The sequence below is a fragment of the Muscardinus avellanarius genome (genome assembly GCF_963383645.1).
Source record: "Muscardinus avellanarius genome assembly, chromosome: 4".
Classification (NCBI taxonomy): domain Eukaryota; kingdom Metazoa; phylum Chordata; class Mammalia; order Rodentia; family Gliridae; genus Muscardinus; species Muscardinus avellanarius.
Genome location: NC_137789.1, coordinates 21,506,916 through 21,532,565, shown reverse-complemented (window position 1 = coordinate 21,532,565; position 25,650 = coordinate 21,506,916). Strand labels below are relative to the sequence as shown.

The 25,650-nt window shown below is 42.4% G+C and overlaps 1 protein-coding gene across 1 annotated transcript in view; it reads left to right on the top strand.

The window, feature by feature from the left end:
• Window positions 1-25,650, top strand: part of DEPTOR (DEP domain containing MTOR interacting protein) — a gene marked incomplete at both ends in the record, with an annotated part of 174,851 nt that overhangs the window by 122,051 nt on the left and 27,150 nt on the right. The window contains 2 exons of the mRNA XM_080693525.1: window positions 2,427-2,497; window positions 5,956-6,060. Of these exons, the coding sequence (XP_080549651.1) occupies window positions 2,427-2,497; window positions 5,956-6,060 (176 nt within the window). The remainder of the gene's footprint in view (window positions 1-2,426; window positions 2,498-5,955; window positions 6,061-25,650) is intronic.

Here is a 25,650-nt window from a genome sequence, read left to right as displayed (position 1 = left end):
TACCTTTAGCCTGACCCCCCCCCACACACACACACATAAAAGCTACAGATGGTCAGTATCTTGATGAGTAAACTTCCAAGGATATGAAAAGAGAAAGCTAAGGATAACTTTTTGGGGTGACAAAGAGGAAAAGTCCATTCAAATAACTGGTCAGTATTGCTGTTAAAACGAGTACAGTGTGCTTCCTATATCCATATTTATAAAACCCCTGAGAAATCATATGGGGCATGGAGAGGGATAGTATGGCAGGGAATAAAAAAAGATCTGAGTTCTCAAACACTGCTCACTTTTGTTCTCTCCTATCCATCTACTGAGAGGTCCTATTCCCATCTGAATGTTTGAGTTACTTCCTTTTATTTTGTGAACAAAAAGGCATTTACTTTTTATAAGCTTTCTGACAGCAAATGTAATAACCCTGCCGCCTGTCATTTTCAGAGAAGCGTTTGATTGCCTTTAACAGAGAGGTGCTTGTCAGGCCTGGGTGTGTGCCAAGGAGGCCAGGCCCAGTTAGCGGCCCAGGAGTCATGCAGGCCTCACCCCTCACTGCGGCCCACTTGTGTGGGGCTGGCGCCTGACCTTTGAATGCCACTAGCAGAGGGAATTGGAGCTGGCCCCTCTCCCGGCTATTCTCAGGTCCTGGCACCTTCCATTATTTTGTGGCACTTAAGTTCATACCATTCACATAAACCAGGCTCAAGCCGGGCATGGCGGCGCACACTTGTAATCCCAGCACTTGGGAGGCTGAGACAGGAGGATCGCACAGGTTCGAAGCCAGTCTCAGCAACTCAGCGAGACTCTGTTCCCAAATAAAGTATAAAATAGGTCTGGGAGTATAGCCTGGAGGTAGAAAAAGCCCCTGGGTTCCACCCCCAGTACCACACAAAAAGAAATTTAAAAATGAAAATAAATAAACCCAGGCTTGGATGGTCTCTTTCCCCTAATCCGCCATTGCTGTGGAAGTTAGGGGTAGTCCCTTCTCCAGCTCTAAATAAGCACAGAATGGACGGGGAAGCCTTAGTAGTGGGTTTTTAATGCAGCAGGCAAGTCAGAAATTGGCTGTTCTCTTTGCCATCTTGTGGGTAATAGCAGTGAGTCCTTTCCCTTCTTTTTGGTACTAGGGATTCAATCCAGGGCATTCTAACTCTGAGTTCCACCCCAGCCCTAATTTTTATTTTATTTATTTATTTTTTTGGTGGTGGTACTGGGGTTCCTGGAAGCCCTTCTACCTCCGGGCTACACTCCCAGACCTATTTTTACATTTTTATTTGGAAACAGGGTCTCCTAAGCCAGTGCGCGTGGCTGGCTTTGAACCTGCATGATCCTCCTGTCTCTGTCTCCCAAGCGCAGGGATTACAAACGTGCGCCACCACGCCCGGCCTAATTTTTATTCTTAATTTTGAAACGGGGTCTCACTGAGTAGCTGAGACTGTCCACGAACTGTGATCCTCCTGTCTCAGCCTCCCAAATGCTGGGATTACAAGCATGTGCCACCATGCTCAGCTGAAACAGGTTCTCATTTAGATGCTAAAGGTCTTGCTAAGCCGTTGAGATTCTCCAGACTCATCCTTCCAAGTGCTAGGATTACAGGTGCGACCACTGTGCCTGGGAGCAGTGAGCCCTTGAGAACAGATATCTTAGCGGTACAGCACGCCTCACCACTACCTCCCAGAGCTCAATCTTTCATCCACTTACAGAGACAGCATAGCGCAGAGGGGACAGCGTAACACAGTGCGTGGGAGCGTGGCCACTGCATCCAAATTCAAAGTTTGATTTCGGTTCTGCCTCCCATTAATTAGCTCTGCCATCTTGGCCATAGATAATTTAACTTTTCTAGGCTTGTTTTCTCACATATAAAAAGAGGATAATAATGAGCCGGATTCATTAGCTCGTGGATTCATAGCATCTAGCATGGTGCCTAGCACATGTCGAATACTCAGAAAAATTCACTAGTGTTATTAGCTCACAGCATGAGGCAGTATGGACCTGCAGTCCTGTATTCACATGTGGAATGTGTTCAGTTTGTTGGCAGAAGGGAATAGGACTTCTGATTTAGAGCTTAAAATATGGCTACCAGACTGCTGGAGTTAAGATTTTTCTTCCTTTGACATATAGAAATCTATGTTGGGATTTAGGCAAAAGAAATGGAAAACTTAGAAAAAAAATGACCCTTTTTGTCAGGAAATTTTCAGCCTCCCCTCTGCCCCTGCTCTGGTACATTTGCTCCCCTCCCTCTCCGTGGCTCCGTGAGTAAGGATCAGGGTTATTTGTTCGCTGGTGTTTATGTCTACTTGACTTTGGTATATATCGTGAGGCAGGCGTGTTTGCCATTATAGGTCACTGATGGGCACAGAAGTTCAATAAATATCTGCTTAATAAAGGAATGTAATAATAATCTTGGAAGTTGATTACTTGTGTTTGTCTTTCAGTGCTTAAGAGACCTGTCACTTCTGAGGAACTCCTGACCCCCGGGGCACCGTACGCAAGGAAGACATTTACGGTCTGCTTCCGTTGGGCTTTTTCTCCCGTTCTGCTAGTTGTTCTGTGGATATTAATGTGTCAATGTGTAGCTTGTGGACTGAATTGAAAATTTTTCCTAATTTTCCTTTGTTTTGAACAAGACTTTCTTGACCCTAAGGCATTAAAATGCATTAGGACTTGACATGATTTGTTATTCAAGTAACATTTAAGGCCCTTTTTTATGTGCCCTTAAAAAAAGATTTTAACTATATGCTTCCTCCGATGTCAGTATAAGTTTTTAAGACAAATGGTAATATAAATAATGCCATTAATTTCTTCTATTACACTGAATCTAAAAATTATTTGAGGCTTAGGGGCATCTTAAGGTGGAGAAAGGGAACTATTGGATAAGTTGTTTTGCTGTAAGGAGTGCAGCCTTTGACAATATTAGCGCGTCCTGAGTTATAAGGGCATCTCACTTGGGACCCTGATGAGCTGCAGCAGCTCGTGATGACCTGCCCCTTGGAGGCAGCCCTCCTGCTCCCACCATCCCCACTGGTTTTCTTTTCTTTTTTCTTTTTTTTTTTTCCTCTTTCTTCCCCCATGTGTCTTGAAAAAATCTTTTATTTTTTTTTAATTTTAATTTTTTTTTTTTGGTGGTACTGGGGTTCCTAGAAGCCCTTCTACCTCCGGGCTACACTCCCAGACCTATTTTAACTTTTTTTTTTTTTTTTTTTTGGAAACAGGGTCTTCTAAGGCTTCGAACCTGCACGATCCTCCTGTCTCTGCCTCCCAAGCGCGGGGATTACAAGCGTGCGCCACCACGCCCGGCAATCTTTTAATTTTTTATTTTTAAAAAACAATTTATTGACAGCCAGGTATGGTGGCTCACATCTGTAATCCCCATACATAGGAGGCTGAGATAGGAGGATCATGGAGCCCAACCTCAATAACTTAGCAAGATCCCTCAGCAACTGACCAAGTTCTTGTTTCAAAAATAAGAAATAAAATAGGGCATGAGTTGTAGTTCGAAGTTAGAACACCTCTGGATTCAACTCCCAGTACTTTAAAGAGTTAAAAAATGTTTCTGGTATATAATGATTATAGAGAATAGTGGGTTCCATTGTGGCATATTTGTGTATGTATATACCGTAATGTTTTGTGTGTGTGTGATACTGAGGATTGAACATAAAGGGATTCTACCTTCAAATTTCGCCTCCAGCCAGATTTTATTTCTTCTTTGGAAACAGGGTCTTGCTAGGTTGATGTGAGTCTCACTACTTGCTGAGGCTGTCACCAAACCTGTCTCAGCCTCCCAAGTACAGGGATTACAGGGTGCACCACCACACCTGGCTGTATACAACATAATTTGGTCAGTTTCATTGCCTAGTACCTTCTCTTTCTCTCCCCCGATCTTCTACTACTCCAGTGGTCTCACTTCTAATTTTCATGAAGTTTCTTCACTTTCCTTTTTCTCCCTGTCTTTTATATATGAGAGACAACTTACGACCCGTGAGACTCTGAGTCTAGCTTATTTCACTTAACATGATGATGTTTTGATAATGTTCCAACTGTGATAAAGTTCCAACCATTCTCCTCCAAATGACATAATCTTGGTCTTTATGGCTGTATAAAACTCCACAGTATGCATAGTTCACATTTCCTATATCTGTTCCTCTGTTGATGGACACCTAGGTTGGTTCCACAACTTGACTGTTGTGAATTGTGCTGCTATGAACATGGGTATGCATGCATTGACTTCAATTCTCTTGGTTTTCTTCTAACAAACAGCATCTAAGTACCCTTGTTGACACCTCCCCACTCCTCTGGGTTTGCCTCCTCCTCTCATCTCTGATTGGCTACATCAACTTTTTTTTTTAAGACCAACAGGGTTGGTCTTGCTAGATTGCCGAGGGGCTCACTAAATTGGGGAGCCCAGCTCCTTCTATTTTTTTAACCTTTGTTTTAGTACCTTGGGGAAAAAAATCTTTCTCTACTAACTTAGGCTGCTGACATTTGTAGCTCCTTCTGTGTTAGGCATTAGGGACTTAATATGGGAAGGAACAACAACAAACTATGTTTAAAAGTGAAATTAGAGCCGGGCTTGTAATCCCAGCGCTTGGGAGGCTGAGACAGGAGGATCGAGCTGGTTCGAAGTCAGCCTCAGCTACGTAGTGAGGCTCAATCTCAGCAAATTAGTGAGACCCTGCTTCCAAATAAATTATAAAATAGGGCTGGGGGTATAGCCATAATCTAAAGACCTGATCATTTAACTTAAAGGAAAGAAGATTTATTTTCTTCCTGTTTTGGGTTCAGTCCATGTGAGGCTAGGGACAGTGGATCTCAGAGCATGGTGGTGGAAGGTGAGAGAGAGAGAGAGAGAGAGAGAGAGAGAGAGAGAGAGAGAGAAGAGAGAGAAGGAGAGAGAGAGAGAGAGAGAGAGAGCTGGAGGCTGAACCATTTCTATATCCCCAAGGCCACGCCCCAGGGGCCCACCTCCAGTCACACCTGTCTAGCAATGGACTTAGCCAGTGCTGGGATTACAGATCCCAAGACTTGATTGCATCAGCTTCAAACATTAATAAATGAGCTCTTTAGGGGATATTTTATATCTAACTATAACAAATAGCAAACCCCCAAATCACCAGAGTGCCCGAGAGTCTTGAGAATTTCCACCAGAATTGCACTGCTGCTTGTCCTCAGTCTCCAGCTTTTAAGAAACGGTGGATTGTATTTTGAAAGTATCTGTTCTAGGCTTTTTGTTTAAACGCCAGCACTGCTAGGAATTGGTTGCGAATGTGTTGCATCTGTATTTGCCTTGGCATGTGTGTCAGGGACGTGTCTGAGGAGCTGCCGGAGGATCATAGCTGCCAATTCTAATAATGTTTCCATAAGAAAAGGCGCACTCTCCTTCCAAACAACTTTTGGATTAGCGTCTACTTGTACGTTGTAAACTTCACGAATTTTTTTACTTTGTTTTCTTGGTAGAGATAATTGGGTTTCAGGAGAGCCAAGACTTCGTATTTTCTACCATTAGTAATTGAATCGTCATTCTAGACTTCCGTGAACATTTCTAGATCAACAGAGTACCATTTGGATCCAGGGGGAAAGAACCAACTTGAGGTGGAGGTTGGCTCTAGAGAGAAATTTCAACCATGTTTTTGAAGATCTTCTAAACCTTCGACTAGAGCCTTATGTTAAATTCTCTAGAAGTCTACGAAAGAGGCACTTGGCCAGTTATTATGTAGTACTCACCCCAGAGCAGTTTTCCTTCTGCCAGACTGGTTTCTCTTCTCAACCACATTTTGCACCTAGACGTGCTTGCATAGCAAGTCATGATAGAGGCTTCCATGGTATCACGATAGAGGCAAAGTCTTCCTTCCCCTGATAGGGTGGAAAGAAATGAACAGAAATCCTGTCCCAGTTTTTTTTCCCTTGGGAGGCAGGCAAATTGCCAGGGACTGTCTGCTGATTGCTAATTGTGGTTTTCCTCTCTAGATTGTTGGCGACGCGGTTGGCTGGGGCTTCGTGGTGCGAGGAAGTAAGCCATGCCACATCCAGGCCGTGGACCCCAGTGGCCCTGCGGCCGCAGCCGGAATGAAGGTGCCAGCGGGTCTCTTCCCTTGCTTGTGTCTGTTCTGGGTTCTCCAGGCTGCGTTGACCATGATTTGTAGTTTGGGATCCAAATCGCTCTTATTTTGTGCTCTATTTCCTTTTCTCTTCTATTTTTTAAGCTTTTAGTTTCTTTTCCCTTCCTTTCTTTCCCTCCTTCTCTCCCTTCCTTCCTTCCTTCCTTTCTTTATGTTTTTTGGACTAGAGATTGACCACAGAGGCATCCTACCTCCAAGTCACATTCAGCCCTTTTTTATTTTTTACTTTTATTTTGAAACAAGGACTTGCTAAATGGCTGAGACCACTAACTTGCTGAGGGGCTCGCTAAATTGCTGAGGCTGGTCTTGAACTGTGATCCTCCTGCCTCAGCCTCCCAAGTACTGGGATTACAGGTATGAGCTACCATGCTTGATTTTGTTTCTATTATTTTGACCTTGCTCTGGGTCTACTCTCTTCTCCAACAGCCATATCAGAATACTTCTACCTTATTTAAATATTCGACACCATCTGTACTTCCCCTAAGTGTTTCGGTCCCATTTTTGTCAGTTTCTTTTCCTTTTCTGAGTGGGGTTGAAAGGAAGACCAGGGCACGTCAAGGGGGGAGGTTTCCTTACCTCTCAGACTGTGCCTTCTTAGTCTCCAAGCACTGCTCAATTTTATTCTTCACACGGCTCCCCTTGGCCAATGGTGAATTTGCAAAAACCCATTGGCTTTACATTGTGGCCGAAGACCTTGCTTTCCTTAGGCAAGTGCACAGGAAATTTAATTGATTTTAGTTAATCTCTGTTAACATGCATATATGTGTGTTATACACACACACACACAGCAATATAGCATATATATATATAAATACACACATACATATATATATATATAAACTATATATAATTTTTTTTGCATAAATCTTTTTTTTGTGTGGTGCTAGGGATGGAACCCAGGGGCTTTCTACCTCCAAGCTGCACTCCCAGACCTATTTTATATTTTATTTAGAAACAGGGTCTCACTAGGTTGCTGAGAGCCTCACTCAGTAGCTGAGGCTGGCTTCGAACCTGTGCAATCCTCCTGTCTCAGCCTCCCAAGCGTGGGGGTTACAAGCGTGCGCCACCACGCCCAGCTCAATAATCTTTGATATCAATCTTCTGCTTCTATTGTATACAGGGTACATTCCTAGGGGGTTTGTGTAGCCAACAGCACATACTAGACCATAAAAAAACCATATACAGAGAAAAGTCATAGGATTTGAAGAGATCTGGATTCATATCTTGGTTCTCCTATTTACTGGCCCTTTGATTCTGAGGAACTTCGGTAACATCTCAGAACCAATTTCCTCCTCTCTGAAATGACAAGCATAATATTTCCCTTAGTTCACTCATGGGATTCCATATGTGGAAATACTTGACAGAGTACAAAGAGATACACAAACATCAATTTAATATGAAATAAATTTAAGATTTTTGACAACTTTTTACATATTTTTAGTGCTAACGTGATGCATGTCCAGGTCAAGAAAACTTGGAAAACATCGATAAGCAGGGAAAAAAATGAAATTGCATTTAATCTTTTACAATTCAGAGATGAACACTATTAGCATTTTTTTTGTGTGTGGTACTGGGCGTGGAACCCAGGGGCTTTCTACCTCCAGGCTATACTTCCAGCCCTATTTTATACTTTATTTGGAAACAGGGTCTCACTAAGTTGCTGAGAGCCTCACTAAGTAGCTGAGGCTGGCTTCGAACCTGTGCGATCCTCCTGGCTCAGCCTCCCAGGTGCTGGCTGGGATTACAAGCATGCACCACTACACCTGGCTCATTATTAACATTTTAATGGTAGCTTTATGGGTGATACACTTTACTGTATGATAATCTTATAATCATACAGTAAAGTTAAGCACCATTAACATTTTTATTTATATTTATTTATATTCTTGTATGTATACATATACATACAAGATATATATTTATCAATATATATATATTGATATATATGTATATTTATTATACTATATATATATATATACACACACATACATACAGTCCTTTTTCATACAAAGATATAAAAGGATGTTGAGAGCTTTCTATTTTCTGCTCTGAAACACCATTATCAGGCACGGTTTTTTATGTCATCTGTGAAACATTTCACAGAGGATATTGATCTCTTGATTATGGGACCATGGGAGGATTCAGAAGGTTGGAAAGCTTTACAGATTATTCTCAGCACTTGCTTATTTGATATTTTCCGTCTTTCCCATCAACCCTTCTCCTATTGCAGTCAACCAGTGCAGCAATGCGTGTGATTTAAATCTCCACCTGTCAGGTTTCTCATATGTGCCCTCCGGCATTGGTTTACATCCTGGAAAAAACGATAGACAAAGAGCGGTTCAAGGGAGCAAAGTGTACATTTGGTAGTGCACACGGTGCAAAGTAGCACATTGAGTAGTCTGGCAGGTATGATTAGGTTCTGCCCCTGGCCCCTGATCTGAAGACCTCGTTCAAATGGGGGAGGCACATTCCTGCTAGGTCCTGTGCCCCAGGGCGGCTATGGAAGTCTTATAGGGGAGGGTAGCAGGGTATAGGGACCCTTTCTACCTTCTTAATCTCCCAACAGGCACAGCACCAAAGAAACTAAGCCAGGAAGTTGGGTAGGAACATAAAGGGCAAGCACTGGTAGTGTGCCGAGGCTGAGTTTTTCATTTTCTAATGGAACTGTTGGCTGTGGGAAAGATTTTATATTTTATTTCTACCCTAAAGTATCCAGTATAAATTGTTTTTGGCATCGTGCTTCAGTTCTGAGCATGCACTCATTCACATGAGGATTTGGCTGAAAGCACATTTCCTTTGAGGAAAGCAATTGGATTTACGTTGCAGTTAAAGACCTTGCTTTGCTTAGCCAAGTATACAGAGAATTTAATTGATTTCAGTTCATTTGTTTCAATTAGTATGCATAACCATTCTGGGCATTGTCAGTCGATTAATTAACTCTTTACTGTATGTACCTGTATAAATGGGTTTCCTCATACTTGTTTTCCTAAATATTTGGTAAGCTGGTACTTCATATGGCTCACATTTTTTGTTTTCTCTGGAGGTGCACAAGGATTCGCATGCCGTGAAGGAGTACAGAACTCATCAGGGCAGATTTTCTACAGTTGTATTATGTAGCAGAATGTCCTGTCCTAGGCTTTTGTGTTCAGAGCAGCTTTAAACTGCCACAAACTTCATCCTCTTCTTGTAAATCAGCAAAGCATAAATTAGCATATTAAAATTTCTGAATGCCAGGCATGGTGGCGCACGCTTGTAATCCCAGCATTTGGGAGGCTGAGACCAGAGAATAGTGGTTCGCGGACAGCCTCAGCTATTTAATGAGGCCTTCCGCAACTTAGTGAGACCCTGTTTCAAAATAAAGAATAAAAAATAGGGCAGGGGATGTAGCTCGGATGTTGAATGTCCCGGAATTCCATCCCCAGACCCACAAAAAAAAAAAAAAGAAAGAAAAGAAAAAAAATCTGAAAATTCGGCGGGGAGAGTTTACTTAAAATTTCCAATGTAGCATTTTATCATGTAAGAGAAACACTCAACTGGAGTCTTTATTAGTGTCATGAAGATTGCCCCAAACTGTTCTAAGATGATTATGGCCAAACTCTGCATTGTATAGAGATATGCTTTTGAATTTGACTGTTGTTTGGTTAAATGGAGATGATGGTGTGATATCTGGATCTGGAATGTTGACCTTAGAAACTCATGGTTGAAAGCATAGCCCCAGTTCAGTGTGGTTTGGCGGTGGGAATGGCTGGGGGAGGTGGTTCACTGGAGAGGTGCCCTTTGGGACTGCATCTCTCCCTAGATTCTACATCTTTCCCTTCACTTCCGAGCTGCCAGGGGCTGAGCCGCTTCCTTTTGCGATGCCCTGCCGCCATGACATTTCTGCGTTGGAGTCTGTTGACCATGAACTGAACCTCTGACACCCTTTCCTCTCCCAAGTCATTCTTGTCAGGTCCTTTGGTCACAGTGACAGAAAGCTAACACAGATGGTGACTGCCATGCCCTTCATATATAGAGATCAGCTATGTATATTCATTAGTCATTACTTTGCATGTTATTTTTCTAACTAAAACACTGAATAAATTTTCTCACGTTCTATAATTGTATTGGTAATAGAATAATTTCAGTTCTGTGAAAGGCCAGCGATACTATCTAATCATGAAGGCTAGTTTTCACCAACCTCTACTATCACTGTTGCCTTCATTCAGGAAAATTTGTTTGGGTTGTGGAGCACTCCCAGGGGGTCCCAGGGAGGTCCCCTGGGGGAAGGATCTGCTGATCTGGGCTTTCATTGACCTTCTTTTAGCATCTCTGATTAATGAGGTATAAAGGGACCACTTTGCCTTCAGTGTTCCTCTCTAGCTAAACTCCAGCATTCACCATTGAGGTCAACATCATGGCAGCAGGGCATTGCAGAAGGAAGCTGCTCAGCCCCCAGCAGCTTGGAAGTGAAGGGAAAGACGTAGAATCTAGGGAGAAATGCAGTCCCGAAGGGCACCTCTCCAGTAAACCACCTCCTCCAGCCATTCCCACCTCCAAACCACGCTGAACTGGGGGCTATGCTTTCAACTATGAGTTTCTAAGGTCAACATTCCAGATCCAGATATCACACCATGGCTTTCTCCTGCTTTCTGGTGGGTTCAAAGCCCTGCATCTGCGATCTCTTCCTGGGAGTGTGTTCCTACCCTCTGGCTGCTTCTTGCTTCGCTTGCCTAGAACAGAGACTGTCTCAAAACTAAGTTTCTCCTGTTTACCATTTTTTCCCTTCATTTCACCATGTTTTGGAGATCAAAACGTTTTAGGACGTGGGCCACCAGTATGTGGATGGGACAAGACCCTGGCTGAAGAAGCTGGGTTCCAGTTTCCCCATATTTAATTGTTTTTTTCTTCACAGTACTGGGGCTTGAACCCAGGGGCATTCTATCTCCAAGTTATACCTTCAGGCCTATTTTATACTCTTTATTTTGAAATAAGGTCTTACTTAGTTGGAGAAGTCCTCACTAAGCCGAGGCTGACTTTGAACCTTCAATCCTCTCGTCTCAGCCTCCTACGTACTAGGATTACAAGTGTACACCACCGTGCCCAGCTCAGTTTCCCCATCTTAATACTTCAAGATCTTTCAAAAACTAAAGAAGAGTGCTTTGTGTGGTGTCAATGAAACTCTTAAGAGTGATGAGGAGGCCCCTGGCTACACTGTAATGTACATTTCTAGAGAGTTTGGGATGATTCCTGACTGAATGTGACACTGGGAAAGTGGTATATCTACCTCAATTCTCTTTTGATCTGAAGGAGATAATCTGTGACATTTAAAGCTAAAATACCTACTGCAATCCCCAGAGCCTTCGTGCCTATGACATGCTCTTCATGCCTACAGAGCTGATCTAAGCTGGTGGGAACTGGACCATCAAGGTGTTGGATAGACCACTAAGATGCTTACTGGGGAACAGGTAAATGTAGAACTGGGCGTGTGGTGGGCAGTCCAGCCTGACCGCAACTTTAATACAATTGGATTTTGGTGACCGAATAGACTTTTACACTATTTCAAGTTTGAAAACTCCAATCTTTTTCTCTTTTTCCCTTCCTTTTCTTCATGCTCTAGTAGCTCATTTGCTCTCCCAAACCAGAAAGGGAGTATATGTTACAAGAGAGGCTCCAAACGATGGTACTTTTGTTTTTAGCTTTGTCTAAATCCAGCCTCATTTTTAAAAAGTTATAATATTTTTTCTAATAATTTTCTTCATTAGTCTATGGTATTCTCTTTCCCTCCTATGCCTTCAGAACAATGGCTATAATATCATTCTCTCTATATCCTGCATCTTTGAATTTGTAGTTACTCTTACTTTGGAAGTTTTTTTACTTAAAAAAATGAGAATTATAAAACCTCTGGCTTAGAGGGCATTTCAATGGCTTTATGATTCTAGAGTGAACCTGTTATGAGGAAAGTATCAAGTATAATCACCTGTGCAATGCATTTGCAACTATAGTTCTTTCCTGCATTTTCCCTTTGCTGACTTTTCACTCATCCTTAGGAACTTTATACCCACCCACAGCTGCTAGACCTCTCAGTGAAGGGGGGGACAAGAGAAGGAACTGTCATTTCCTGGGTGTCTTCTGTGTGCCTGGCCCCACACCCTGCTAGGCATCTTCTCTATGTGAGCTCATTTAATTTCAGTATCAGAATGCTAATGTACTGATAGAAGCAGTGATTGATTGTAGGAAGAAGTCTCCCTCTCACCTCTTCTCTGCCGCTTTGAAAAGGAAGCCAGTTCCTTCTTCCAAGCTATTCCATTAGCCACAGTCTAACCAGCCTTGTAAACACTGGCATCATGTCACAATGGCTGATGATGTCTTCTTTTTCTTTTGTATCAAATCTCATCCCATTTCTGGACCACACAGTGATCACCTTATTTTATGTGTTCCTTTAGCTAGCATCTGTCATTTGGCTTAGGGCAGACTTTTTACATTTCACAAATGCTTCATGATCATGACCACCCCTTTGTCTGAGCGTTAAGTAGATCGAATTAAGTGAATCTGGAACTTAAAATGCTCTAATGGCTACCAGGCATGGTGATGCAGGTTTATAATCCCCGTGCTTGGGAGGCAGAGATAGGAGGATCGTGCAGGTTCGAAGCCAGCCTTGCTGGCTTAAGAGACCCTGTTTCCAAATAAAATATAAAATAGGTCTGGGAGTGTAGCCCGGAGGTAGAAGGGTTCCATCCCCAGTACTACCAAAAAAAAAAAAAAATGCTCTAATGGCTTCCTATTAAAATGAGAATGAACTCCAGATGCTTTCTGTGGCCTACAGAGTCCTTTATCTGCTCCCTGCAGAAGGGACCTCACCTCCTGCACTGTGCTACTTAAGGCCCTGCTGGATTTCTCTTTGATCCTCCTAAATGCCAGGTTTGTTCCTACACAGGGATGATGGCTGGTTCCATTGTTAGATGCTAATTTTCCAGAGAAGGCTTCCTTAAATTCTCTAACAATCCCCTCATCTCCTCTCATCTCATTTTGCCCTGCTGTCCCAGAAACTTGAGGCTGCTATAACAGAAATGCTAAGAACTGGGTGGCTTAAATGTCCATCATCTGTGTGGGAAGTCCATGATCAAAGGCCTGGTGATCCTTTGTGCCTGGAGCTGCTTCCTGGCTTTCAGATGGCTGTCTTCTTTCTTGCACAAGCTTCCCCTCTGTCATCTTATAAAGACCTTAATATCATTTTTAAGGGCTATACCTGCATGACCCAATTACCTTCGACAGGCTCCTTCCAAATACCATCACACTCAGGGAATAGGATTCTTTTATCTGTTTTTGGCACTGGGGATTGAACTCTAGGGCATATTACCTCTGAGCCACACCCGCAGCCTCATATTTTTTTTTAAACAGGGTCTCACTTAAGCTGCTGAGGTTGGGCTCGAACTTGCCATTCTGTCTCAGCCTTGCAGTACTAAGATTATAAGGGTACACCACCACACCCAGCCTGAGAGAATAGGATTTCAATATACAAAGTTTGAGAGTACACGAGACATTCAGCCCATTATACCTACCTCATTTTCCCCATAACATTTATCAAAATATGATTATATGAATTTATATGTTTATTATTTATCTATCTCCAGTAGCTCCCTAAATGTAGGGCCTTTGTCTGTCTTAACTAATGATATTCCCAATTCCTGGCATTTAATAAGTGATTGAAGTAACTTCAATGAACTTCTGTAGAAAGACTCGGGAATTTACTTCATGAACAACTCTACTGTGTCCCCAAGCATTTCACATGCATGATCTTTTGTGTTGTTCTAACAACTTGTCAAGGCGGGTGAGTAAAGTCCCTACTTTACAAGGGAAAGAACCCAATTAAGCCCTTTCCCAAGCTTAACCGGTTTGTAAATGTCATAGCTAGATTTAAATCTGGTTACAGGCATAATGGTATGTCCTGTAACCTCAGTCATTGGGGATTTGAGACAGGAGGATCACAGGTTCCAGGATAGCTTCAGCAACTTAGGACGACCCTCAGCAACTTGGCAGTAACCTGTTTCAAAAAAAAAAATAGGGCTGGCGCAATGTCTCAGAGGTAGAATGCCTCTGGGTTCAATCCTTAGTACCAAAAAAAGTATCATTCTGCTTCCAAACCTACATACTTCTCATTGTAATATTTCAAGAAACGCAAAACCTTGAAATAGTGCCCAATAGATGTCATTTTCCATTAAAACCTTAAAACCTGGGCAAACTTTTTATGGACACATGAGCCATCACCTCTCCTTTAAAAAGAACTTCTGTTTAAAATGCACAGTTAGGTCACATGTTCACCTGGACTGGCTTGAAGAAGATCAAATAAATACTTTTTTGGTTGTTCTTGGCACTAGCCACTCACTTAGGTCAGGATGAGATCTTGCAGGGTTATCCAAGGGAAAAGTCCAAAATCCTCACTTTTGTTAGTTTAATCAAACACTTGTTACAGCAAACTTCAGACTTCGGATTCTGAAGGGGTTTGAGCCATTCTTTCAAATAAGGAACAAAAGATATCCTTGCGCCTTTCTGGAAAGTTTATTTTTTTCTTGTGGGAATAATTAAATCCTTTCAGAAACAGCACTCCAGCTTCCATGCTGCCCCGTGCCAAGTCTCAGAGGGATTTCAAGACTCCTGGCTTCTTTTCTTGTTTCCTGCTGTGGTGAATTGATGGATGTGGACTCACTGGGCCTTCTTTTCTGTTTGTTTGTTTCTTTTTATGTTTATATAGAAATAGAACTGAGTCAGAATAAGGAATTAGTAGCTATTTTATCCTTTACCCCTCTCTTAAAATGTCTTTTTCGCCTAGGGGAAATTTTTCAAAATTCAGCTTATTGATTTTTCCTCCTCATGGCAACAACTCTGTACATTTCATGGAATTTTCCTCCTGTACCAAGAGAGGCTGGGTTCCTAACTAGCTAGCCAAGACAATTTGGGCACTGAAGCAAATCGTGGCATGCCCATCAACAGATTTTTAAAAATACCTTTGGCGATGTAGTCGTTCCTTTCCAGTGGAGGTCAGGGTGCAGATGTTATTTGGGGGTGCAGTGCCACACCTTCCCCCCTTGCAGAGAGTTGCTTCTCAGGTAACAGGAAGCAGTTGGGTTCATGATCCTCAGCTTGCTGCCTGTTGGGCTGGGCTGGGAGGGAGAGAGGACTATTTGACCTGTGAGGAACCCTGACAGCAGGAGAGGGCCACTGCCCAGGGGCTCAGTTCCAATCCCTCTTCTGCTCCGTTCCTTCCCTTAGCAGAGCCTTTGTGGGAAGCCATTAAGGTTTTCCCCTAAAAGAATATTTCTGACTCAGCTGACTGTCCTTCGCCCAGAGTCAACAAGGTTTGGGGCCATAGAAGTTTCAAAGTAAACGGTCTGAGAGAAGATCAGGTGGTGATGGCACAAGGGTATTGATTGACCTACCTATAATATATGTGCTTTGGATGGGTTTTTATTGTATTCTGGTGATGATAGCACAAGGATATTGATTGACCTGTAAATGTATAAATACCTCAAGAGAAATGAACCCATTGTCGGCCAGTAGGAAATATTGACCCAGGAGTAGGGGTTGGCCAGTAGAGATACTGACCCAGGAGCAGAGGTCGGCCAGTAGAGATAGTAGGCTGGCGCCTCCCCCACGTTAGAATTAAAAAGTTCTTGGAATCAAATTCTTAAGAGTTGAATTCTTCATCCTCATGCCTCTCTTTGGAACCCGTACTTTGCCAGCTGGCTCCAGCAAGCCTTAACTGTGGCAGGGTCTGACAGCCCCAAAGCTATTAAAGTTCATTGATCAGCCAACATTTGTTGACCATTCCACTTACTGGGCGTTAAGTTAGGCCATCTCAAGGTTTACAGTTGAGAGAAGAAGAGAGACACTAAGAAATGAATCTTTCTATCGCATGTGTAATTACAACCTGAAAGAATAATTACGAAGGAAAAAAAAGCAGTGCTTCTACTTTTGCACGGTAGAGGGGGGGGTATAAGAAGGAATGCTTCCTTGACCTCTCTGAGGGAAGAAGGCTTGAGCTGAGACTAAACAATGAGTAGCAATCGGCTGAGTGTGTGTCTGCACACTGTATGTATCTGTGCTCACGCCTGCACATGTATATACACAAGTGTGCATGTGTGTGTGCACATGCAGGACTTTCTATGTGGTAGGAACCCAGAGGGAATATGGTGCCTTGGAAGAAAAGAATGAAAGTCATGACCAGACTGAAGTATAAGAATTGGAGCAAGTGGGAGAGCCACACGCTAGGGCAGGTTCTCTGCCTGTTTTTATTCTTAGTCCCCTGAGAAGCAGCCTTTCTATTGTATTTTATTATTTTATTTTATACTGAAGATTAAACCCTGGGGCATTCTATCTCTAAGCATATTGATACCCCCAGCTGTCGCCTCCTCCTCCTCCTCCTTATTATTATTATTATTATTATTATATTATATTATATTTTTTGTGGTACTGGGGATGGAACCCAGGGACATTCTACCCCCATCCTGTGTTTTATTCTTTATTTTGAAACAGGGTCTCACTGAGTTGCAAAGGGCCTCACTAAGTAGCTGAGGCTGTCCATGAACTGTGATTCTCCTGTCTCAGCCTCCCAAATGCTGTGATTACAAGCGCACACCACTCTGGCTGTTTTTAAAAATTATTTTGAAATAGGATCTCACTAAGTAGCTAAAGATCTTGTTGCCCTTGAACCTAAGATCCTTCTTTTTCAACCTCCTAGGTACTAGTATCATAGACATGCACCACCACGCCCAGTCCTGAGGAGTCTTTCTAAGACATGTTTGTTTCCAGGCAATTCTCCTTATGAAATTAGGATACAACTGATTTACAGCTTACCCACTCATCTATTGTACCTATTTTATACATACATGCAAATATATATATATGCTCTATACCTTATTACAGGACAATTTTTATGCCCCCAAAAGCAATTTTTTTCCTTTATTCGGCCATGTCCCTCCATCTATGAGAATGTAGAGTTAGTGGAAGCAAGACCCTCAAGATCTTTATGAAACTGTGATTTAAATTGAGGCATAGCCAGGCGTGTTGGCGCATACTTGTAATCCCAAGTGCTTGGGAGGCTGAGACGGGAGGATAGCACAGGTTCAAAGCCAGCCTTAGCTATTTAGGAGGCTCTCAGCAACTTAGTGAGACCCTGTTTCAAAATAAAGTATAAAATAGGTATGGGAGTATAGCCCGGAGGTAGAAAGCCCCTAGGTTCCACCCCTAGTACCACCAACAAAGAAAATTGAGTCATAATTTTTATACAATAAAGTGTACAGATGTTAAGTGTATAATTTGGTAGTTTTTGTCAGAGGTACACACCTGCGTCAATCCCCAGTCAGATCACAGGATGGGTCTGTCACTCTAGAAAGCTCCTCATGTGTCTTTCCTCTCAGCCTCTCCTGCAGAGGCAACCACTGATCTGATTTCTACCATAAGAATTTAGGTTAGGTTTCTAGAATCAGAATCTTGGCTCTACTCCTCATGCCTGTGTAACTTTTGGAAAATTATTTCACTTCTTGCCCCTTTTTCTTATCTGTTAACTGAGGATGTCTGTGGCGTTCTCCTCCCAGGGTGGGTAAGAAGTTGAAGAGAGCACTGTATGCAGAGCCGCTGTGGCAGCCGCGTCCGTCCCTGTCTCCCACCTGTGAATACATGGGCGTGTCTCTAAGAGGTGCCCGGTTGTGTCTGGTTTATAACATAAATCTGGAGATTTCTTTAGTCCCAGACTTTGTCTTGGTGTGCTTGAGCTTCTCTTTCCTGTCTGTTTTTCTCAGGCTTGTTGCCCCAGAGTCCTGGCCATGCCCTTTATTCCCAACCTGTTTCTGCTCCTAAACTCATGGAGAAAGCCACCACCACATTGTCCTGGCTCTGAGGACACAAGGTCTTATCTGACTCGTTTCATCTTAGCTCTGACTCCAGCACGATGTTGCTCTTCCAGAAATGTCTGGAACCTTCTCTGCGTCTCCTGGCCAGTCATCCACATTCTCTTCATCCCACCCCTCAGATTTCTCTCCATCTTGTGGCCCCTTTCTAGTATCATCTAGGGCCTGAGGCTGTGGTTTGTTCTTGGCACTAGGTCATATGCTGAGGAGCCCAGGCATAGGTGTCTGGTCCCTGAGGTTTGAATCCCAACCACACCACTTCTGTTAGGACCAAGGATAACGGCCCGAACTCTAAGCCCTTAACACATCATTTTTGAAAAGGGGCTTAAAATAGTCACAATTAAATGTAGCCAGTAACTGGTTCATAATAAACAGAAAATATTTTTGTAGCTATCTCCTTATTATATTGCTTTTTTGCAATTATTATGTTATGCCAAGTGTTCTGGCAGATGGTTTCTTAAATAAGTTTATATTTATAAACAAAATATAAAGTAACAAAACAGTGGCTAAAAGAGGTTCTTGTGGGGAGAAGGTCTATGTAATCTCATTTATTTCCTTCTGCAGCATACTATTCCAGTTCTTTCTAGTCTTAGAAATATGTGATTTCACTTTCTCATCTTGAAAAAGCAACGGCAATTGCTTCACTGTATAACTGTGAGGTTAAATAAGAAAGTGTGTGTCTTGTCCATTTTATGTTGCTATAGCAAAGCACTTGAGAATCATAAAGAATTATGAAGAAGCCAGGAGTGGTGATACATGCCTATAATCTCAGTATTTGGGTGGCTGAGACAGGAGGATCACAGGTTCGAGGACAGCTTTAGCAAACAGTGAATCTCAGTCACCTAGCAAGACCCTGTTTGAAACAAACAAATAAATAAAACAAACAAAAATAAATAAATAAATAGATAGATAGATAGATAGATAGGGCATAGGGTATAGTTTGGAGCTAGAATACTCCTTTGTTCAATCTCCAGTACATAAAAAGAATTATTTGTTTTTTAATTTTGTCATATTGGCGATGGAACTCAGGGGCATTCTACCTCTGACCTATACCCCCAACCTTTTTTTTTTATTATTCTTTATTTTGAAACAGGGTCTCACTGAGTTGCAAAGGGCCTCACTAAGTAGCTAAGGCTGTCTGTGAACCGCGATCCTCCTGTCTCGACCTCTCAAATGCTGGGATTACATGCGTGCGCCACCAAGCCTGGCTCACAATAAAAAGAATTATGGAGAATAGAAGTTTATGCCAGGTGAAGTGTCACATGCCTATAATACTAGGACTTTGAGGCTGACACAGGAGTATTACAGATTCAAGTTCAGCCTCAGCAACTTAGCAAGACCCTGTTTCAAAATAAAAAGGGCTCAGAAGTTGAATGCCCCTGGATTCAATCCCCAGTAACACACACACACACACACACACACACACACACACACACACACACACAATGTGAATACACACACACGTACACAGTGTAAGTTTATACAGCTCATGGTCTGGTGGCTTGGAAGACACTTGGAAGCCGGTGTCTGGTGGGGCCTTCTTCCTACATCCTAACATGAAGAGGCATCACATGAGGGCACGGAGCAAGTGTACTGCTCCAGTCTCTCTTCTTCTTATAAAGCCACTAATGCCATCATGCAGGGCCCCCACTTGTGCCTTCATCTAATCCTAATTACCTTCCAAAGGCTCTACCTCCACATAACCATTAGCACACAAATTTAGGGATTAAGTGTCCAACACATCAATTTGGGGCTGACACATTCAAACCACAGCAACATCTATTTCCGAAGCCACATTCTTCCATTTATCCCTGACTAGTTAATTAGGGCTATAACAGAATACCACAAACTGACCTAAACAACAGACATGTATCTTCTCACAGGTCTGGAGGCTGGAATTCTGAGATCGGGGTGCCAGCATGGTCAGGGCCTTGTAAGAGCCTTCTATCTGGTTGAGAGATGGCCACCTCTTGTTATGTCCTCACAGGGCAGAGAGACAGAGCCAGCTCTCCAGCGTCTCTTCTTTTAAGGCCACTAACCCTCTCCAGGTTTCCTTTTATGACCTTCTTAACTTAAATGACTCCCTTACTATACCTGCAGATGCACAGGGGGACAGGACTTCCACGTACAAACAGGGCAGGGTGAGGAGAGGGCACACCACCCACAGCAATGACCAACCCAGCTATCTTGGAAATAGACAAGCATGTTGGTCTTTTTACTGTATCTACTAGGATGAGACATGTGGCTGGGAGAAGACTCTAGAGTTTGGGGCTATTTATCAGTTACAATTAGGTTAATTTATGGGTGACATAAAATTCTTCCCAAAAGTAGTTAAGATTGTGTGTGTGTGTGTGTGTGTGTGTGTGTGTGTGTGTGTGAATGAATGCACATGTATATCTATTTTCTTGTTGCTGTTATGCATGAATTGGAAGGAAAAAGCCCAGGGCCGAGCTGTTTCTCTGATTTTTATCACCTAATTTTATTTCTTTCTCTGTGGATTCAGTTTCCATCCTTTCCATTCACTTCATGGTCTGAAATATGCAGCAACAGTAATGATTAGGGTTTATTTTTTATTTTTTTGGCGGGGGGGTCTCGGAAACCCTTCTACCTCCGGGCTACACTCCCAGACCTGTTTTTATATTTTTTTATTTGGAAACAGGGTCTCTTAAGCCAGCGAGGCTGGCTTCGAACCTGCGCGATCCTCCTGTCTCCGCCTCCCAAGCGCGGGGATTACAAGCGTGTGCCACCACGCCTAGCGCCAATAATTAGGTTTTTATTCCAACCAATCATCAAGGAAGAAAATCAGACGGAAACTATCCCTGCTTTAAAATATTTTCCCAGGTCTTGCACATAATATTCTCTTCTATCTCATTGGCTGGAACATACTCACACATGGCTACTCTTTGATGCAAGGAGATATAGGGAATGTAGAAGTTGTTCTGGGTTTTGCTGTGGGTTTGAGTCTCCCCAAAAAGATAACTTGAAATCATGACCCCGAGCTCCTCAACAGTGTGACTTATTTGGAAATAGGGGCTTTACACAGGTAGGCAAGATGAGGCTATTAGAACATCCCCAATCCAATATGACTGGTCCTCCTAAGACAAGAAAATTAGACACAAGAATAAACACACTCAAGAAAAAAGACAACATAAAGTGTTGTCTTTATGTTGACCGCACAGGGGAAAGATGTCCATGTGAAGGGAGAGATGGATCGACAAGCCAAGGGATGCTGGCAGAATAGAAGGAAGCAGGAGACACAAGGAAGGATTCACCTCTAGAACCTTCCGGGAGAGCGTGGCTCTGGTGACACCTTAATTTCACACTGGTAGCATCCAGAGCTGTAAGACCAAATGTTTCTGTTGTATTAAGCTATCCAGTTTGGGGGGCTTTGTTGCAGTAGCCCTAGTAAACTATTATAGTGGTGCTGTCTCTAGGAAAAGGGTGGAGGTTCTATTAATAAAGGGAGAGAGACAATAGACATGGTGGAGATCTAATAGTTTCTGTCTTTTGTGTGTGTGTGTGGTACTGGGAATTGAACCCAGAGGCATTCTACCTCTCTGATATACGCCCAACTTTATTTATTTATTTATTTATTTATTTATTTATTTATTTAGGTGGTATACTCCCAACTTTATTTATTTATTTATTTATTTATTTATTTATTTATTTATTTATTTTGGTGGTACTGGAGATGGAACCTTTCTACCTCCAAGCTACACTCCAAGACCTATTTTTTATATTTTATTTGGAAACAGCGTGGCTGGCTTTGAACCCGCACGATCCTCCTGTCTCCGCCTCCCAAGCGCAGGGATTACAAGCGTGCACCACCACACCTGGCTTATTTATTTTTGAAGCAGGGTCTCACTAGTTTGATGAGAGTTGCACTACTTACTAGAGCTGGTCTTTTATCTGCAATCCTCCTGTCTCAGCCTTCTAAGTACTGGGATTATAGGTACGTATCACCATACCTGGCTAGTTTCTGTCATTGACCAGGAAAAGAAAAAAACCTGCAAAAACATCTTTCAACAAATATTTACTCAGTGTCTACCTCCTATGATGCCCTATGACAGGCACTGAAGAGCAAAGCTAACAGGGTCCCTGCCTTTGGGACTTTGGGTCTAGTGATAAGGCAGATATTAGTTACCTACAAATATTTAATTACAAGCTATGCTACATGAAGATATTAATTACATGCAAATACCTAACTATGGTACATACATCTGATAGGAACTTTGCCAAAGGCAAAGCTGGGGTTCTCACATATAAATTTTTGTGTGATGACACATTTCACTTAGTTTTAGGATTCCATGGTGAAGACTATGAGAGCATGTGTTGAATCTGTCTTTTTTTTTTTTTTTTTTTGGCGGTACTAGGGGTGAAACTCAGGAACATTCTACTTTCAAGCTATATCCCCAGCTCTTTTTTTTTTTTTTTTTACTTTGAAACAGGGTCTAAGTTGCAGAAGGCCTCACTAAGTAGCTGAGGCTGTCCTCGAACTTCGATCCTCCTTTTCTCAGCTTCCCAAGTACTGGGATTACAAGCGTGCGCCACCACACCTGGCTAAATCTGTTATTTTTGTTGTTTTCAGCTTCAGAGTCTCTTCCCCCCCCTCCCTCCACCCCCCCCTCTCCCTGCGATGCTGGGGATGGAACCCAGGGACATTCTACTGCCTAGCTATACCCCCAGCCCTATTTTTTATTCTTTACTTTGAAATAGGGTCTCACTGAGTTGCAAAGGGCTTCACTAAGTAACTAAGTAGCTGAGGCTGTCCGTGAACTGTGATCCTCCTGTCTCAGCCTCCTGAATGCTGGGATTACAAGGGTGCGCCACCACACCCGGCTCAGTGTCTCTTAAATCTTTACACTATTTTTTTTGCCAGGTGAAATCAAATATGATTGCTTTTGCAGTTATAGCTGATGGTCCTCCCAGGACAGCCTATAAGATGAAATGAATTGGTAGAAAGCTGAAATAGGAGACATTAGTTCAGATGACTAGAGCAGGAACTCTGGGTACCGATGATTGGCTGGAGCAGGAATTTGGGTGCTGATGGTTGAAGGCTTTGTTTTGCACATTCCCGTTTCTCCTCTAGTCTTTTCCATCATAGTAAATAGCATCTCCCTCTATCCGGTTGCTTAGGGCCAGAGACCTAGGCATCAGGCTTGCTTTACTCTTTTTCTCTAGTTTAAGATGCTTCCAAAATGTATCTTGAAAGAGTGACTCTCATTTTTATTCTCTTAAAGAATTCAAGTATGTCAAGCGTATGTCCAGAAAATATATTATGGCAGATACAGAAGCAACAGACAGTACTGAGTCTATCTATATTATTAAAAATGTATACAGAGGCCATCTGTCCTCCAGTCCCATGCACAGATGTACTCCTTCCAACAGGATGGCATGCAGGGTCACAGTGTATAACAGGGATCCAGATTGTCAGGGACCAAGGATGTCCTGAATCCCACAGGGCCACTGTGGACTTGCTGGTCTTTTGAGATCACCTTCTTTTAGGAAATGAAGGGAGCCATTGACGATGGATGGATGGATTGCCTCAGCTTTTGGTCTGGGTGCTTCTGAGTAGCTTTATGAAAAATATATTAGGGTAATGATAGTATTGTCAAAACTGTGTTTGAAATCCACTCATAAATAAAGGTCTTTTGAGTCTTCAAAGTGTTATTTCCACTACTAACAATCAGAAGCTTGAGATCAGAAAGATTCTTCTGATTCTTAACATTATATGGAGGTCATATTCCTCTTTTAAAATTCAGTGATGGAGGTGGTGGCGCACGCTTGTAATCCCCGTGCTTGAAAGGCGGAGACAGGAGGATCGCGCAGGTTTGAAGCCAGCCGAGCTGGCTTAAGAGACCCTATTTCCCAATAAAAATATAAAAATAGGTCTGGGAGTGCAGCCCGGAGGTAGAAGGGCTTCCAGGAACCCCAGTACCACCAAAAAAAAAAAAAAAAAAAAAAAAATTCAGTGATGGAGCTGGATATGGTGGCACACACTTGTATTCCCAGTACTTGGGAGGCTGAGACAGGAGGATCCTGGTTCGTGGCTAGCCTCAGCTACTTAGTGAAGCCCTCTGCAACTTATGAGACCCTGTTTCAAACTAAATAATAAAAAAAAGGGCTGGGGGTATAGTTGAAGGTAGAATGCCCCTGGGTTCAGCCCCCAGTATGGAAAAAAAAATCAGTGATGGCATAGACCCTATACCCTATTTCCAGAGGAAAGTGTGTGTAAAGCTTATCTATGGATCCTGGGATAAGAGTTTCCTTGTTTAACCTCTTCCATTTATTGGTAACAAAAGTAAGGCCTGCAGAGGGTCATGTCTTATCCAGCATCAAGTGAAGGTACCAGAAGTGGGACATGATCATTCCTGACCTTGTTAAATGAAATGTGTAAAATAGATCAACCTCAGTGCCCGGCCCATTGAGCAGTCAATTTATATTATTTCAATCCCTTCTCTACCTGACGTCTACCACCGTAGTCATTTCAGTAACTAATATAACCCAGGATGTTTTAAGCTTATATTATGTTCAACTCCAATAATAATAATAATAATAATAATAATAATAATAATGCCTTGATTTTGTAAAAACATATCTGGGGATGTTATTCTCCTTGTGTTCTCACAGCTTCCTGAAATAAAAGTAAATCCTATAAACTCCATTTTACACATAAGGAAACAAAGACTTAAGTGAATTGTTCAGGGCTAAGTTGAGGGTAAATTCCAGCTCTTTCATGCCATGAATTCCATGTGGGGATACTAGAATAGAATCGTCTTGTTTTAATCAGGCATAAACAAGAACACAGAGAACCTTGAAGAAATGCCCAGACTGGGGCTTCTCAACTTTCACTGTGCATCAAAGTCACTCGGGAAACTCTTGAAATATATGAATAGATACACTCAGTTGGTCTGGGTTGAGGCCCAGACATCGGCACAATTTGCAAACTCCTGGGTGATTTTTATGCGCAGCCGAGAGTGAGAAGATGGTCCCTGAGCTCTTAAAAGGCGGACATGAGGCTGCAAGCTCGTCATGTTGTTGGACAAAGGGCTGCGTCGATTTTCATGCCTCAAGTTCAAATGGAAGGCTTTGTTCTACCATTTGTTTTGGAAATATATCGGGAAAGATTTGAATGGTGTACTTTGGGCACTGGGATATTTCCTTGCAACGAATCAGTTACAGACATTTGGAAATGTATGCATTTTACTTGATCTCAAAATTCACACAGAGCAAACCAAGCAAAGAAAAGACTTTGACCTCCTAGGAACAGTTTCTTAGAGCCTAATAGTGCTCAGGACCTGATCTTGTTTGCTCTAAAGCATGATAGCTGGGGTTGCGGCATGTAATAAACCTAGCCTGCCTTAACTACCAGAATAAAATGCAGTTCTTGCTGCACTTACCTCACGTAAGTGAGGAGCTGTGGTCTTGTAACTCTGGAAAATGTTCCACTGTGTCCTGCTTTTTCTGAGCAGTAGAGCATTTTATAAAGACAAGCGAAATATCCTTCACACCCATCCCCAGAGAAGTTTACAGCTGGTTCAGGAGGTCAATATCTTATTAATTCAAATATGCTTAGGATCTTTAGTTTTAAAATATAGATGTTTCTCCACAGTAGAGAAAATATTGACTTTCCCTCTTCTCATTTATACCCAAACCCATTC